This window comes from Erpetoichthys calabaricus, chromosome 6 (assembly GCF_900747795.2).
Source record: "Erpetoichthys calabaricus chromosome 6, fErpCal1.3, whole genome shotgun sequence".
NCBI classification, from domain to species: Eukaryota; Metazoa; Chordata; class Cladistia; order Polypteriformes; family Polypteridae; genus Erpetoichthys; species Erpetoichthys calabaricus.
The window spans coordinates 127,800,927-127,816,739 of record NC_041399.2 but is presented as its reverse complement, the minus strand read 5'-3'; the positions used below and the strand labels follow the sequence as shown (position 1 = coordinate 127,816,739).

The following is a 15,813-nucleotide window of genomic DNA, read 5'->3' as shown; positions in this document are numbered from 1 at the left end:
TGGATAAAAGAGATTGACAAGAAGTCTCTCGTAAATAATTGGCACTGGTCTCTCTTGCTAAGACGTCCTAAAATGTAACGTTTAGACTTGAAACGGATTAAAAACTGATTTCTTATTGATTCGCAAATAAGACACATTGTAAATATTTTACAAAATATAAATCTACAATAGTATAAAAACACTTCCGTATTATTTAGCTACATGCCAAGAGAGAACATTTCCGGAGTGAGAGGTCACAGCTAATATGGCGAATCTCTAGAGAAGTGTTATTGTCGTCCTATATAGCAGCTGAATTTTTGCATATCGCTAATTAATCATGTTTTACTTTGTATTAACTAGTAACTTGAGAGCAAAAGGATTTATGCCGTTAAGAGACGTGTGCTTTAGGTTTAGTAAATCAAGACACTACAATAACAGTGGGTAAGTTTTTAACTGGATCTCGTTAATTGCATCTCGGGAGTTGTAGTTCTGTGGCGACAATATAGAAAAAAAAATCTTTTTATACCAGTCTTTAAAGGAAACGCGTATTATCAATCTAAATCACATTATAACTGAGTCTTTATGAAGAATGGGGATTTTTAGTGCTTCTGTAAAACACTAGCATGCAAAAACCACCATGTCTCATACAGAAGTACAGTATACCTGTATGTGCTTATCATATTAAGTTTATCCGTTGACAGAAACGGTTATACAGTATATGTATATTTTAGTTATATTTAATATTTATGTACTCGTAAGATTTCAGATGTTATGGGTGTAGAAAACTAATGGGTAAATTATCTTGCAATTTACAAGTATTATTCAGGAGAAAGTATATCTGTAGTACTAGGGTGCTGTACCGTGTTAGCCATTATGAATGTAGAGAAAAGCCAAGCAAAATGACACCTTTTATTGGCTAACTAGAAAGATTACAATATGCAAGCTTTCGAGGCAACTCAGGCCCCTTCTTCAGGCAAGATGTAATCATTGCATCTTGCCTGAAGAAGGGGCCTGAGTTGCCTCGAAAGCTTGCATATTGTAATCTTTCTAGTTAGCCAATAAAAGGTGTCATTTTGCTTGGCTTTTCTCTAGGAGAAAGTATAGGAATACAGTAATCCCTCCTCCATCGCGGGGGTTGCGTTCCAGAGCCACCCGCGAAATAAGAAAATCCGCGAAGTAGAAACCATATGTTTATATGGTTATTTTTATATTGTCATGCTTGAGTCACAGATTTGCGCAGAAACACAGGAGGTTGTAGAGAGACAGGAACGTTATTCAAACACTGCAAACAAACATTTGTCTCTTTTTCAAAAGTTTAAACTGTGCTCCATGACAAGACAGAGATGACAGTTCCATCTCACAATTAAAAGAATGCAAACATATCTTCCTCTTCAAAGGAGTGCGTGTCAGTAGTACAGAATGTCACATAGATAGAGAAAACAATCTCTAGCAAACAAATCAATAGGGCTGTTTGGCTTTTAAGTATGTGAAGCACCGCGGCACAAAGCTGTTGAAGCAGCTCACACCCCCTCCGTCAGGAGCAGGGAAAGAGAGAGAGAGAGAGAGAGACAGAGTTTGTTTTTCAGTCAAAAATCAATACGTGCCCTTCGAGCTTTTAAGTATGCGAAGCACCGTGCAGCATGTCGTTTCAGGAAGCAGCTGCACAAAAGATAGCAACGTGAAGATAATCTTTCAGCATTTTTTGACGAGCGTCCGTATCATCTAGGTGTGCGAACAGCCCCCCTGCTCAATCCCCCTACGTCAGGATCAGAGAAAGTCAGCGCAAGAGAGACAGAGAAAAGTAAGTTGGGTAGCTTCTCAGCCATCTGCCAATAGCGTCCCTTGTATGAAATCAACTGGGCAAACCAACTGAGGAAGCATGTACCAGAAATTAAAAGACCCATTGTCCGCAGAAATCTGCGAACCAGCAAAAAATCCGCGATATATATTTAAATATGCTTACATATAAAATCCGCGATGGAGTGAAGCCGCGAAAGGCGAAGCGCGATATAGCGAGGGATCACTGTAGTGAAAAATTTCGACCTCGAGATTTTGATGAATCTTGACGTTTTAAACCTAATTGAGTTCGAAATACCATTTTTAAAATTATGTCTTGTCTGTGTGTGTAAACACGATAAATCGAAAACGCTTTGACCTAGGACAATGAGATTTTGTACATCTGCATTACAGGAATCCTGTCAACTTTTGGGCTTTACCTGAACACATTTCAGATTTTTACAAGTAAACTTAAGACTATAAACAAAGATATATGTTTCAAAGTTTGTGTGGATATTAGAAATGACGAAAACTAAGTAGATATGAAATTTGAGAACAATAGCGCAACCGGAAGTGGTACTTTAACTGAATAATTTCGCTAATGTTCAGGTAAACAATGGTTATAATTACAGATTGAGTATTCTAATTTTGTATATATATTTACAATGATAAAAAGCAAACGTATGAAATTTGAGAAAAATTACTCGGAATTAGTATTTTATTTAGACAACCATCCAAATTTTTTTTATCATGGAAATATAACTGTGTACACGATATTAAAAACTGTATTCAATTTAACTCATATTCTTTTAATTTTATTTTAAATTATGCATCATCAGTTTAACAATAATGTGTAAACATTGAAAATGACATGTAAATATAAAGACGTAATGGGAACAATAAGCTGTTACATCCCCGTAGTATTCCTGGTAAATACATTTAATTATTTGATTTTTTTCCCGATATCATTATCATAATGAAATGTAGCTAAATTCAATTATCTATCTATATTATTTATCGATAGCAATTTATTGCAACAAATATTATACAATACTAACACTTTATTCTACATTTTTAAGTGACCATAACTCTATTTACTTTGCACGTAATCTAGGTGATGCATATGTCATGAAAAAATTCCATCACCGTTCTCGACCTCCCTAAGTACGAAAATATCATTTTAATGTAAAGTTTGATTATAAATAGAGAAATGTTTGTGTATCGATATTATCAATTACTTATGAGGAGAAACAAAACGATATGAGAAATAGAGAAAATAGAGAAATATTGCACAACTGGAAGTTGTTCTGATGACCTTTTCCTCCATCTCAGTACACGAGAACGTCGAGAGGAGCACACTCCCGATTTTTTCACTGTGCAGTGAATTTGTGATTTTCAGATCTTTGTATAATGTAATTTTTTTCTGTACGTCGCCATTGGCGCCTCTAAAAATTTTCAGCACATGGGGGCCGGGGAAATTCTGAGAGTGGCATATGAAAATCCCAGTGGCGGACCATGCATTTCACACCTAGGCCTTCAATAATGCTCCGTCTGAATCAACCCGCCCCTCAAAAACTAATTTATGGTTATAAAAACCATCTTAATATGCAGAAATACAGTATAAAGAGCCGTTGCATCGCAGATAGATAACTCCTGTAGCCACAATAAATGCCTTGATTGAATAGACAAACCAGGGGTGAACAAGTTCCTTTCTACTGCAACTACAGCCGTGACACACATAAAAAACCATCAATAATAACTCATAAACTTGCAATATTATTTAGGAAAATCGCAACATTTTACTCACCAAAAATTCGGATTATTTGTAAACAAAATCCATCCTCCTCTCTTTCCTCAAAAACAGTTCAATTACTCTGTCGTACAGATTATCCGTGCTCTTCAGTTCCATCACGAAGTCCCTTTCTATCGCCAACGAAGCTAATGCTGAAAGTCGAACCTGCCCTGTCGTATTTCTGGCATAAGTTTTAATTCACTTTAGGGTTGAAAATGTCTGCTCGACAGAAGCAGTGGACACGGGAATGGTCACCGCCAAACATACCAATGTGTACAGCTGCCCCATGCTCTCATTTAGATATTTCTGAAGAAGGAAGTCGAGATCAGTGGGAGATTTTCCTGCAAAATCATCCATGGCATACTTACACCATCCTATCCAATTAACGGGTCTGAAAACGGTGACGTTGCTGTATGCCTGCTAGAGGGCCCTAGTAACACCAGCTCAAAATCTGATTGATTGAAGCAGCAGTTTAATCGACATTTATTTTGTGTTAGAGGGCCTGCAGAACGGATTGTGAAGGCCTCTGGGCAGACTTCATTGACTTTGACCCTGCCTGGCAACAAATGATGGCTGAATGTGATTGGTTAAATGCTTTAATACGAAAATACATGTCTGGAAGCAGCAGAACCATCGGAAAAGCTATGAAAGGAAGCGGACAGACTATTTGGAATTATTTAATAAGTATTCATGGACAAAATATAATTAACATCAGTTTGTGATTCAGATATTTTTTTAGGCCAGCAGAGAAGGCCTTGCAGGCCCTGACAGTCCACCACTGGAAAATCCGTAATAAACCTGAATTTAATGTATGCAACGTTATACAGTAATCCCTCGCTATATCGCGCTTCGCCTTTCGCGGCTTCACTCCATTGCGGATTTTATATGTAAGCATATTTAAATATATATTGCGGATTTTTTGCTGGTTCGCGGATTTCTGCGGACAATGGGTCTTTTAATTTCTGGTACATGCTTCCTCAGTTGGTTTACCCAGTTGATTTCATACAAGGGACGCTATTGGCAGATGGCTGAGAAGCTACCCAGCTTACTTTTCTCTCTCTCTTGCGCTGACTTTCTCTGATCCTGACGTAGGGGGATTGAGCAGGGGGGCTGTTCGCACACCTAGACGATACGGACGCTCGTCTAAAAATGCTGAAAGATTATCTTCACGTTGCTATCTTTTGTGCAGCTGCTTCCTGAAACGACATGCTGCACGGTGCTTCGCATACTTAAAAGCTCGAAGGGCACGTATTGATTTTTGATTGAAAAACAAACTGTCTCTCTCTATCTCTCTCTCTCTCTCTCTCTCTCTCTTTGTCTGCTCCTGACGGAGGGGGTGTGAGCTGCCGCCTTCAACAGCTTTGTGCCGCGGTGCTTCGCATACTTAAAAGCCAAACAGCCCTATTGATTTGTTTGCTTTTCTCTCTATCTCTGTGACAGTCACTGCTCCTGACACGCACTCCTTTGAAGAGGAAGATATGTTTGCATTCTTTAATTTTGTGAGACGGAACTGTCATCTCTGTCTTGTCATGGAGCACAGTTTAAACTTTTGAAAAGAGACAAATGTTTGTTTGCAGTGTTTGAATAACGTTCCTGTCTCTTTACAACCTCCTGTGTTTCTGCGCAAATCTGTGACCCAAGCATGACAATATAAAAATAACCATATAAACATATGGTTTCTACTTCGCGGATTTTCTTATTTTGCGGGTGGCTCTGGAACGCAACCCCCGCGATGGAGGAGGGATTACTGTAGTTGTAGGGTGGCAGTAATGGTTGTCCTTAATTAACCAGTTCAGTGCCAGGATTATCCAATTACATAGATAAAATAAATTGCTGCAATGGTAATCTGCATCATTTAAATTGCAGACTTTATCGTCATTTGTAACTTGAATTCAAATTAGCATTAGATTATTATTAGGTTACTAGACATTAAGCCCATTACAATAACGGGCGCTAGAACAGTAGTGCATAAACATTAGTAGGAACAGTCTATATTAAATGGCAAGGGACCTTGACCTCATTCTGTTTCTTGTCTTAATTTTTTTTTTCTCAAAAATATTTTTGCAAGAAACCAAAAGTAAAATAATAATAAAAATAAAATAGAAACGTATATGACAATACCGTAAGTATAATTAATATTACATTTATCCTCTCCTCTGTGGCTGTTTGTTTGATGTGTTGTGTCTGTTTGAAGATCTCCTATCCTGCCTCTCTTTATTTTAGTTTGCTGTGGCGTCTCTCCAGCAAGTACTGCGTAGTTCCCCAGCAAGTAGTTTAATCTGTGCTGGCGTGCAGGTGATTATTGTATGTGTGGTGTGTCCCCAGTAACGGATTTTATGTGCGCGAAAATAAATCTACTTTTAAAAGTCATCCTATTGTAATATCATGAAAATTCGTATATTTAGGAAAACCCCTTCAACGACTGACACTTTACACTTTACCAAGCTTCTTAATCTCAAATCTGACATTCTCAGACTGAACACTTGCACAACAACAAACACTAATCCCACCTCTTTGGGGAAGGTGGTCTCCGTGTCTCAGTACCCGATTGGATTTTTCGTGCCTTATGTTTTAGGTGTTATCTCATTTACCGAAATCCGATTGGATCGGCCGCGCAATATTTTATAGGTCCCGCCCTGTCTGTCTTGTGTGATGCGTCAGGCAGCCTTTGAAGCATCTGCTAGAGGCCGGTGACTCTGCCACTCATTCCGCCCTTCCCTGTACTTCCGCCTTGTCCGTAATATGCATTTAATTTTCTATCACAACAGTGGGCAATCAGCAGAGTCTCCCTAGGAACTGATGTAATGTGTGGCATGCACTGATAATCGTGGCTGTGGGGTCTCTCCAGCAAGTACTGTGCAGTTCCCCAGCAAGTATTTTAATCTGTGCTGGCGTGTAGCTGATTATTGTATGTATTGCGTCTCCCCAGCAACGGATTTTATGCGCGCGGCCACGAGTACCCAATCAGCACTCTTCCCCAGCAATGATGTTCTTTATTAAAGAGTGCCCCGGGCATGCGCACTTCACCAGAAGACACACACACACACGGACACATGGATGCACACAGGGATTTTATTAAAGAGGATTGTATGCTATTATAGATTTAATTAAAAGTGCTGAATAAAAACACCCAGAGGCATATTTTATTTAAAAAAAGAAACATATTTCATTTATTTCATACTTTGTATCCTACCAAACAACATACATGGTATTTTCTCGTTTCTGTTTTAGTTGTCATCTCCTGTTTGTGTATTTAGGTATATTTATTATAAATAAAATTGGTTGCAGTTCAATATAAATTTATTTCCTTTATTTTACTTTTTGGCAGATATGTCCACATACTTCTCAAGATGAGTTAACTTTGCCTTCCTTTCCTCTGTACTTAACACCCCAGAGTTACTAAATCTTTTGTCATTCATCTTAAATTGTAAAGAAGTCTTTATAAACTTAAGAAGTGAAAACTTACAAACAAGCTACACATCTGATAGGTAAAGCATGTGTTGTCTTACAAAATTTAAGCAAGACAACTCATGAAGAACTGTTTCAGAAAGCTCAAGAATCCGGCTGAGTAAAGTTGTGTTTTGTAGCCCACTGTTCTTTTTTGTCTCTGGCTCTGCTCTGTCTTTTGACTTTTTCCTCCTCATCATCCTCCTCATCTTCACCTGTCTCTGTGGACCTCTTTACAAAAAATAACTTTGGTTTTTATGTTTTTATTTTGCTGTATGTTTTAACAGGTGTCAGCGTAAATTAATTCATATGGTTAAACCTAATATACACCTATTTCCACAATTCACTGCAAATACACAGTTTTAATATCTTGTTAAACTTTTGATTGGTTTTCATTAGTGCTAGATCAAGTAAATTGTGAAAAATTGAATGCGGGAAAACTCTTTTTTTCTGTTAAACATCCATGATGTTTAACATCTTCAGGCTACAGACTGCATTCATGCAGCTGTGACTGTGGCAGTTTTTCAGAGAAATATAACAAAACGTTTATTGTGCCAGTCTGATGCTGATACTAAATGGTAAGAAGAAGGGCCAGCAATGGCAGCAAACAACCTCATTAACTAAGTTACTTTCTTATAACCTTATGGTAAATACAACTTAACATGTCGAGAAAGCAGACTTTGTAAAGAAATACTTCCTTACAAAAACTAAACCAGCACAAGTTTCCAGCATGCATGAAACTCATCAGGTAAATCTTTTATCTTCATGTGCAAAATGAAAATAGTTGGAGGGAGCAAAAAACTATCACAAATGTACATCTTTAGCATGTATTGCTTCATATTAGAGGGACACTAAATGAAGCGTTGCTGTGAAACACGCTGTTTTTTCAGGAGACCCTAGCACCCCCTAGTGGTGCCACGTCAGATATCGTTCTTTTTTTGACACAGATACATATTCTTCCATCCATTTTATGACCTATTAACCAATTTTTTAGCAAATATTGGAAATAGGAGGTGCAAGGTTTGAACCAGCCATGGAAAGGGTATCACACTGTTAACAGGGCACACTCAGACATTCCATGCCAATTAGGGGTACATTTGATAAATTTATTCCAAGTGTTTTTTAGATGTAGGAGGAATTCAAGATTACCCAGCAAAAAACTCATACAGACCCTGAAAGAACTTACAAATACCACATAGACTGCGATTTGTTTTGTATCAAAGCCTAGTCTTATGGCATACTAGCAAAATACCCGCGCTTCGCAGCGGAGAAGTAGTGTGTTAAAGAGGTTATGTAACGATATATATACATAAACATATATACATATATATACATATCTACATATACACATATCTACATATACATATACACATCCACATATACATATATATATTTATATATATATACATATACAAATTTACATATCTACATATATATATATATACATATAAATATAGACATACATATATACATACATACATTCACATATATATATATATATATATATATATATATATATATATACTGTATATACACATATCTACTTATTGGCTCCTATATTTAGGATATAGCGGGTTGGATAATGGATGGATGGGCATCTGTATGCATAGCCCTATTTGCCCGTTTTCGGTTTTTTTCTTTCTTCAGTAATATTTCAGCAAACCCGGAGCTTGTCAGTTCAATTCCTGGTACTGACACCACTGTGTGACCCTGAGGAAATCACTTCACCTGCCTGTGCTGCAAAAAACAAAAGTAATGTAACAAATTGTACCTCAGATGTTGCAAGTTGCTGGAATAAAGGCATAAGTCAAATAGATAAATATGTATTATACACATAGGAACTAATAATTTATTTTCAGTTAAGTCATCTGCAGCAAACCTTTATAAATGAGGGTTTCTCATTTTTAGATAGTGCAAACTGTTTCTTCTTCATTGACGTTTTCTCTTGGAGAGCTTTTTTCATTTCATTGAAAATTAAAGCAGCAGCTGCCAAAATATGTAGCTTTCTTATTAATTTTTCAACATTGTGTAAAATAAATTTATAAAGTAACATAAAAGGTTTAAATACTGGTTATCCTTTTACACTAAAATATTACTAAAGAGATACCAAAAAAGTAAAATGCATATGTTCTTTTTCTTTAAGGAGATTAAATATTACTGAAGAAAGAAAAAAAAAACTAAAACAGCCAAATGGGGCTATGCATACAAACTTAAAAGGTTTAAATAAAACAGAAATATACACTTTTATTTTTACTTCCTTAACTTGTGGAGGGTGTATCCTGTAGCAAAGCCCTAACTTTTTTCGTGAAAGCCCGTTTCAGTCAATAAGTCTTAAAAACAGGTGTAAAGATATTGACAATAAGCTACGCAAACCCACCAAGACATGGAATCGTTTAAATCAAGTATCATTACATCTTCCTTTCTTAAAGAGAAGTAAGGCAGTACTTATAAGCTTACATATATATATATATATATATATATATATATATATATATATATATATATATATAGACATACATACATATATATATATAGACATACATACATATATATATCTATATCTATATATGTATATCTATATATATCTATATCTCTATATATATATATCTCTATATATATATATATAGATCTATATATATATATATATATATATCTACAGTGGTGTGAAAAACTATTTGCCCCCTTCCTGATTTCTTATTCTTTTGCATGTTTGTCACACAAAATGTTTCTGATCATCAAACACATTTAACCATTAGTCAAATATAACACAAGTAAACACAAAATGCAGTTTTTAAATGATGGTTTTTATTATTTAGGGAGAAAAAAAATCCAAACCTTCATGGCCCTGTGTGAAAAAGTAATTGCCCCCTTGTTAAAAAATAACCTAACTGTGGTGTATCACACCTGAGTTCAATTTCCGTAGCCACCCCCAGGCCTGATTACTGCCACACCTGTTTCAATCAAGAAATCACTTAAATAGGAGCTGCCTGACACAGAGAAGTAGACCAAAAGCACCTCAAAAGCTAGACATCATGCCAAGATCCAAAGAAATTCAGGAACAAATGAGAACAGAAGTAATTGAGATCTATCAGTCTGGTAAAGGTTATAAAGCCATTTCTAAAGCTTTGGGACTCCAGCGAACCACAGTAAGAGCCATTATCCACAAATGGCAAAAACATGGAACAGTGGTGAACCTTCCCAGGAGTGGCCGGCCGACCAAAATTACCCCAAGAGCGCAGAGACGACTCATCCGAGAGGTCACAAAAGACCCCAGGACAACATCTAAAGAACTGCAGGCCTCACTTGCCTCAATTAAGGTCAGTGTTCACGACTCCACCATAAGAAAGAGACTGGGCAAAAACGGCCTGCATGGCAGATGTCCAAGACGCAAACCACTGTTAAGCAAAAAGAACATTAGGGCTCGTCTCAATTTTGCTAAGAAACATCTCAATGATTGCCAAGACTTTTGGGAAAATACCTTGTGGACTGATGAGACAAAAGTTGAACTTTTTGGAAGGCAAATGTCCCGTTACATCTGGCGTAAAAGGAACACAGCATTTCAGAAAAAGAACATCATACCAACAGTAAAATATGGTGGTGGTAGTGTGATGGTCTGGGGTTGTTTTGCTGCTTCAGGACCTGGAAGGCTTGCTGTGATAGATGGAACCATGAATTCTACTGTCTACCAAAAAATCCTGAAGGAGAATGTCCGGCCATCTGTTCGTCAACTCAAGCTGAAGCGATCTTGGGTGCTGCAACAGGACAATGACCCAAAACACACCAGCAAATCCACCTCTGAATGGCTGAAGAAAAACAAAATGAAGACTTTGGAGTGGCCTAGTCAAAGTCCTGACCTGAATCCAATTGAGATGCTATGGCATGACCTTAAAAAGGCGGTTCATGCTAGAAAACCCTCAAATAAAGCTGAATTACAACAATTTTGTAAAGATGAGTGGGCCAAAATTCCTCCAGAGCGCTGTAAAAGACTCATTGCAAGTTATCGCAAACGCTTGATTGCAGTTATTGCTGCTAAGGGTGGCCCAACCAGTTATTAGGTTCAGGGGGCAATTACTTTTTCACACAGGGCCATGTAGGTTTGGATTTTTTTTTCTCCCTAAATAATAAAAACCACCATTTACAAACTGCATTTTGTGTTTACTTGTGTTATATTTGACTAATGGTTAAATGTGTTTGATGATCAGAAACATTTTGTGTGACAAACATGCAAAAGAATAAGAAATCAGGAAGGGGGCAAATAGTTTTTCACACCACTGTGTGTATAATATATATATAGATAGATAGATCTATATAGATAGATCTATATATATATATATATATATATATATATATATATATATCTAAATCCCCGCAAAGTACTGCTTTTAAATTTTTATTAAGAAGAAAAGCTTTTTAAATTGAGGGAAAATATCCCAGTAACAATTTGTTAAGGATCTGTTTTTTTGTGAAGCAGCCTTAACACAGCTTTTCCGCTGTTTTATAAACGAACGCCATATAAGGTCTTCCTTTTTCCTTGCTTTGCCAAGGAAGGAGCGTTTTTATTAAATCCAAGGGTTCTTCGGTTTTTTTTTTTTGTTTGTTTATTACAATTGTTATAGTTTTGTTTGTATACCACGTTGTCAGTTCAGCACTCCGGATGTAATATGACCAAGCCGTGCAAGCTTACTGTTAAGAATGCAACGTATAGTTGTACATGAGAAAAGCAATCTTGCCTCAAATCAATGGCAACCTTTTGTAGGTCTATGAACTTAATTTAAACTTTAGGTTTACACGGTGCTTTCTTTCCGAAGTACCTGCACTCATGAATATGTCTGTATGCGTCAGTCGCTCAAATCCCCGCGCTTCGCACCGATGAAGTACTGCTTTTAAATTTTTATTAAGAAGAAAAGAAAACCTTTTAAAATTGAGGGAAAATATACCAATAACAGTTTGTTAAGGATCTGTTTTTTTGTGAAGCTGCCTTCACTCGAGTGATCACTTCGAGCTGACTTGCTGGCTAACCATAAGCGTTACCTGGTAGGTAACCACCCATACAATCAGATTGTGAATCAGACTACGAATGCCATGAATGTAATTACCCCGATCTACATGCTGTCAAATAAACGAACCACACGCCGTGACGCAATTTTAGGGGCTTCGCCTCTAGCGCTGACGTCCGAGGTTCGATTCCCGTAAGGGAGTGAAATGAGTGGGTGGTTACCTACCAGGTAACGCTTATGGTTGGTCAGCAAGTCAGGTAACATCAGCCACGGTGCCTTCAGTTGTGAGAAGCAGATCATAGAATGGATGAAAATAGTTTACTGTCAAATAATGCAAAGAGTACGCGACACGTCTTTTCCCCTTATTCTTGGCTCATCAGGCGTACACACTCACTGCACTCGCTTACGGTAATCGAACCTCGGACGTCAGCGCTAGAGGGGCTTCGCAGCAGTGAAGTATTGCTTTTAAATTTTAATTAAGAAGAAAAGAAAACCTTTTTAAATTAAGTCTTAAAAAGAGGTGTAAAGATATTGACAATAAGCTACGCAAACCCACCAAGACATGCAATCGTTTAAATCAAGGCGCGAGTCGAAAAACACCATCCCATAATATTAGTTAACGATTAATACATTTTTATATGTATTGTAAGCATACAATACAACTGATAATATGTTGCGCTTATTTATCTGGTGTACCGACATTTTTGCGCATTTAACGGTTGAAATGTAACGTGGTTTGTGCCCTTCAGAATGAAAAGAGTTTGCATTTACCTTTTTAGTAAAAGGCGAGCTTTTAAGCCTGAGAAATCACCCTGTAAATGCACACGTTTAATTGCACATGTGTTAATATGTATGCTTACACAGTATTAAAAGACACTCAACAATTACACAGTATTAAAAGACACTCAACAATTAACGTCATTTACCCTCGTTCCCATGTTTGACTCATGCTGTAAATCTCTTCCTCGTTTTCAGTTCACGTGATTACGTAGGAGGCGTAATACGTGATGATGCGATACGTGACTCCGCCTCCTCCATTAGAGTATATGGACAAAAAACAGGTTCCAGTTATGACCATTACGCGTAGAATTTCGAAATGAAACCTGCCTAACTTTTGTAAGTAAGCTGTAAGGACTGAGCCTGCCAAATTTCAGCCTTCTACCTACACGGGAAGTTGGAGAATTAGTGATGAATGAGTCAGTCAGTGAGGGCTTTGCCTTTTATTAGTATAGACTAGCAAAATACCCACGCTTCGCAGCGGAGAAGTAGTGTGTTAAAGAGGTTATGTAAACATATATATACATAAACATATATACTTATATATACATATCTACATATATATACATACTAGGGGGCTCCGCCCCCTGCTCGCTTCGCTCACCAACCCCTGGTGTTGGGAATGACAAAGAGCGTGATGTATGAATGAGATATAGAATAGTGTGAAGGTGTAGATGATGCAAATAGAAAGCAAACAGTAAAGTGTGTTGCACAGTGTAAAGGTTTATTGGAAAATTTCTTTGTACACGCCGTTTAAGTGTAAAAGGTAATTCCAGGTCAGAACTTGTAATGTCAATGAAGATGGTTATTGTTGTGAACAGAGTCAAGTTTGTCAGAGCTTAGAAGGAGTTGTGTCTCTCCAGGAAGTAATGGAATGACTTGGGTATTTATGTTTTCCACATTAATATTTTTTGGACATAATATAGTGCGTTTTGTTAAAAGGGGCATTTGGTCTAATGAGATTGCTGTTCCAAATCTGTCTGTAACTAAGTCGTCACAGATAAAGGCTTGAGGAATTGTAATAATATGTAGGTGAAGTCCATCTGTATTGGTGAGTGTACCATCTCCCAGTTGTAATAAGCAATTGTTATGATCTGGTTCTGGACATCGTATCTTTTTTACTAACTTTATCTTTTGAAAGCAATGCCAATTGTCTGCATATTTTAAGGTGCACTGAACAATAGCTGAGCGCATGGCATGTGGAAGAATAGCTAAGCACTGTCTAAAATCTCCTCCAATAAAAGTACCTTTCCTCCAAAGCGAATATTATTATTCATAAACTTTTGTATAAGTTTATGAATGGTGTTGAGTAAGTGACTGGATGCCATTGTACATTCATCAATAATTAACATTTTTGCAAGATGGATGTCACGTGCAGTGCCACCGTAAATGTTCATAGTGGATACCGATTTGTAGGATCTAATGCAGTTGATAAAGATTTCACTTTCAGGTACATCGTTAGTTAGAAGCTTCTGTAGATATTCAGGATATGAATGTAAAGGAGGCAGTCTAATTTGACCCTTTTGACAACAATGTGTAAATGTATTACTTGTATTGCCAGTTGTTTCTTCAGGGAAGTGAACTGAATGACAATGATTGCAAATGACATTCATTAATCCGAATGAATTTTCCTGTTGTATGTTTTGCTTGGGCCGTTTGAGAGGCGCGTTGTTGCATGTGTAGTATTTGGGACGTGTTGTTTTGGAGCTGTATTTGATTTGCCTGTGCTGTGTGAGAAGCCCGTTGTAGCCTTCCTTGCCGTTAACGTATGTCTGAGACGGGAGGTGTTTCGTTTTGAATCCGTGCCTGTTGCGATGCAGCACTTTGATTGATAGATTGCGTCATGTGGATCTAGGATGTAGATTTGTGCATATTTGCGTTGTTGATTTGTTTCAGGGTGCACTGTTCCAATGCGATGCAGTATTTGTGCACATATGCGAAAGCAGTATGGGCCATTGCCTTTTTGTTGGCCTGATATTTACTCCGGTAGATGCAAAAGCAAATGAACTATTGTAGGATCTAATGCAGTTCATAAAGTTTTTACTTTTAGGTACATCGTTAGTTAGAAGCTTTATTTGAGCTTTGCGTTTTTGGAGCCGAGACATTTTTTCTTCTATAATTATGAATAAGTAATAAGGAGTATTGTACTCACTGTTAATATGGAGCCTTTTCTGCGGTTGAACGGTTAATAGTGCCTTATTGTAATGAGATCCACCGATGCTGCATAGTGTGAATTGTGTTTGGTCCCGTTATCCAAGCAGTATCGTTTTGTACTTGTGATTGTGAATTCATGACTTGTTTGTTCTTGAGCGTGAGAAATATGGATAAGTAATAAGGAGGATCGCACTCACTGTTAATATGGAGCTTTTTCTGCGGTTGAACGGTTAATAATGCCTCATTGTAATGAGATCTACCTATGCTGCATATTGTGAACGTGTTGAGATGACGTATGTTTAATACGGACGGTTCATTTAGAAATGGGGCTTTGTGTGTCATTTGTTATTTATGTTACTGTGGTCGTGGGTCTGAATTGTCGTTTTTGTGTACGTTTCGTTTGCTATGTCGTTGCATGTGTAGTATTTGGGACGTGTTGTTTTGGAGCTGTATTCGATTTGCCTGTGCTGTGTGAGAAGCCCGTTGTAGCCTTCCTTGCCGTTAACGTATGTCTGAGACGGGAAGTGTTTCGTTTTGAATCCGTGCCTGTTGTGATGCAGCACTTTGATTGATAGATTGCGTCATGTGGATCTAGGATGTAGATTTGTGCATATTTGCGTTGTTGATTTGTTTCAAGGTGCACTGTTCCAATGCGATGCAGTATTTGTGCACATATGCGAAAGCAGTATGGGCCATTGCCTTTTGTTGGCCTGATATTTACTCCGGTAGATGCAAAAGCAAATGAACTATTGTAGGATCTAATGCAGTTCATAAAGTTTTTACTTTTAGGTACATCGTTAGTTAGAAGCTTTAGTTGAGCTTTGCGTTTTTGGAGCCGAGACATTTTTTCTTCTAGAATTATGGATAAGTAATAAGGAGTATTGCACTCAC

The 15,813-nt window shown here is 37.4% G+C and overlaps 1 protein-coding gene across 3 annotated transcripts in view; it reads left to right on the top strand.

The window, feature by feature from the left end:
- Nucleotides 1-226: 226 nt before the first annotated feature.
- abcb8 (ATP-binding cassette, sub-family B (MDR/TAP), member 8) overlaps nucleotides 227-15,813 on the top strand; it is an 842,402-nt gene continuing 826,815 nt past the window's right edge. For all 3 annotated transcript variants that reach the window (XR_007935257.1, XM_051928892.1, XM_028803917.2), the window contains exon 1: nucleotides 227-420. Coding sequence is in view for 2 of the 3 variants with exons in the window: in XM_051928892.1 (XP_051784852.1) it covers nucleotides 317-420 (104 nt within the window). In the remaining variant the exon portion in view is untranslated. The remainder of the gene's footprint in view (nucleotides 421-15,813) is intronic.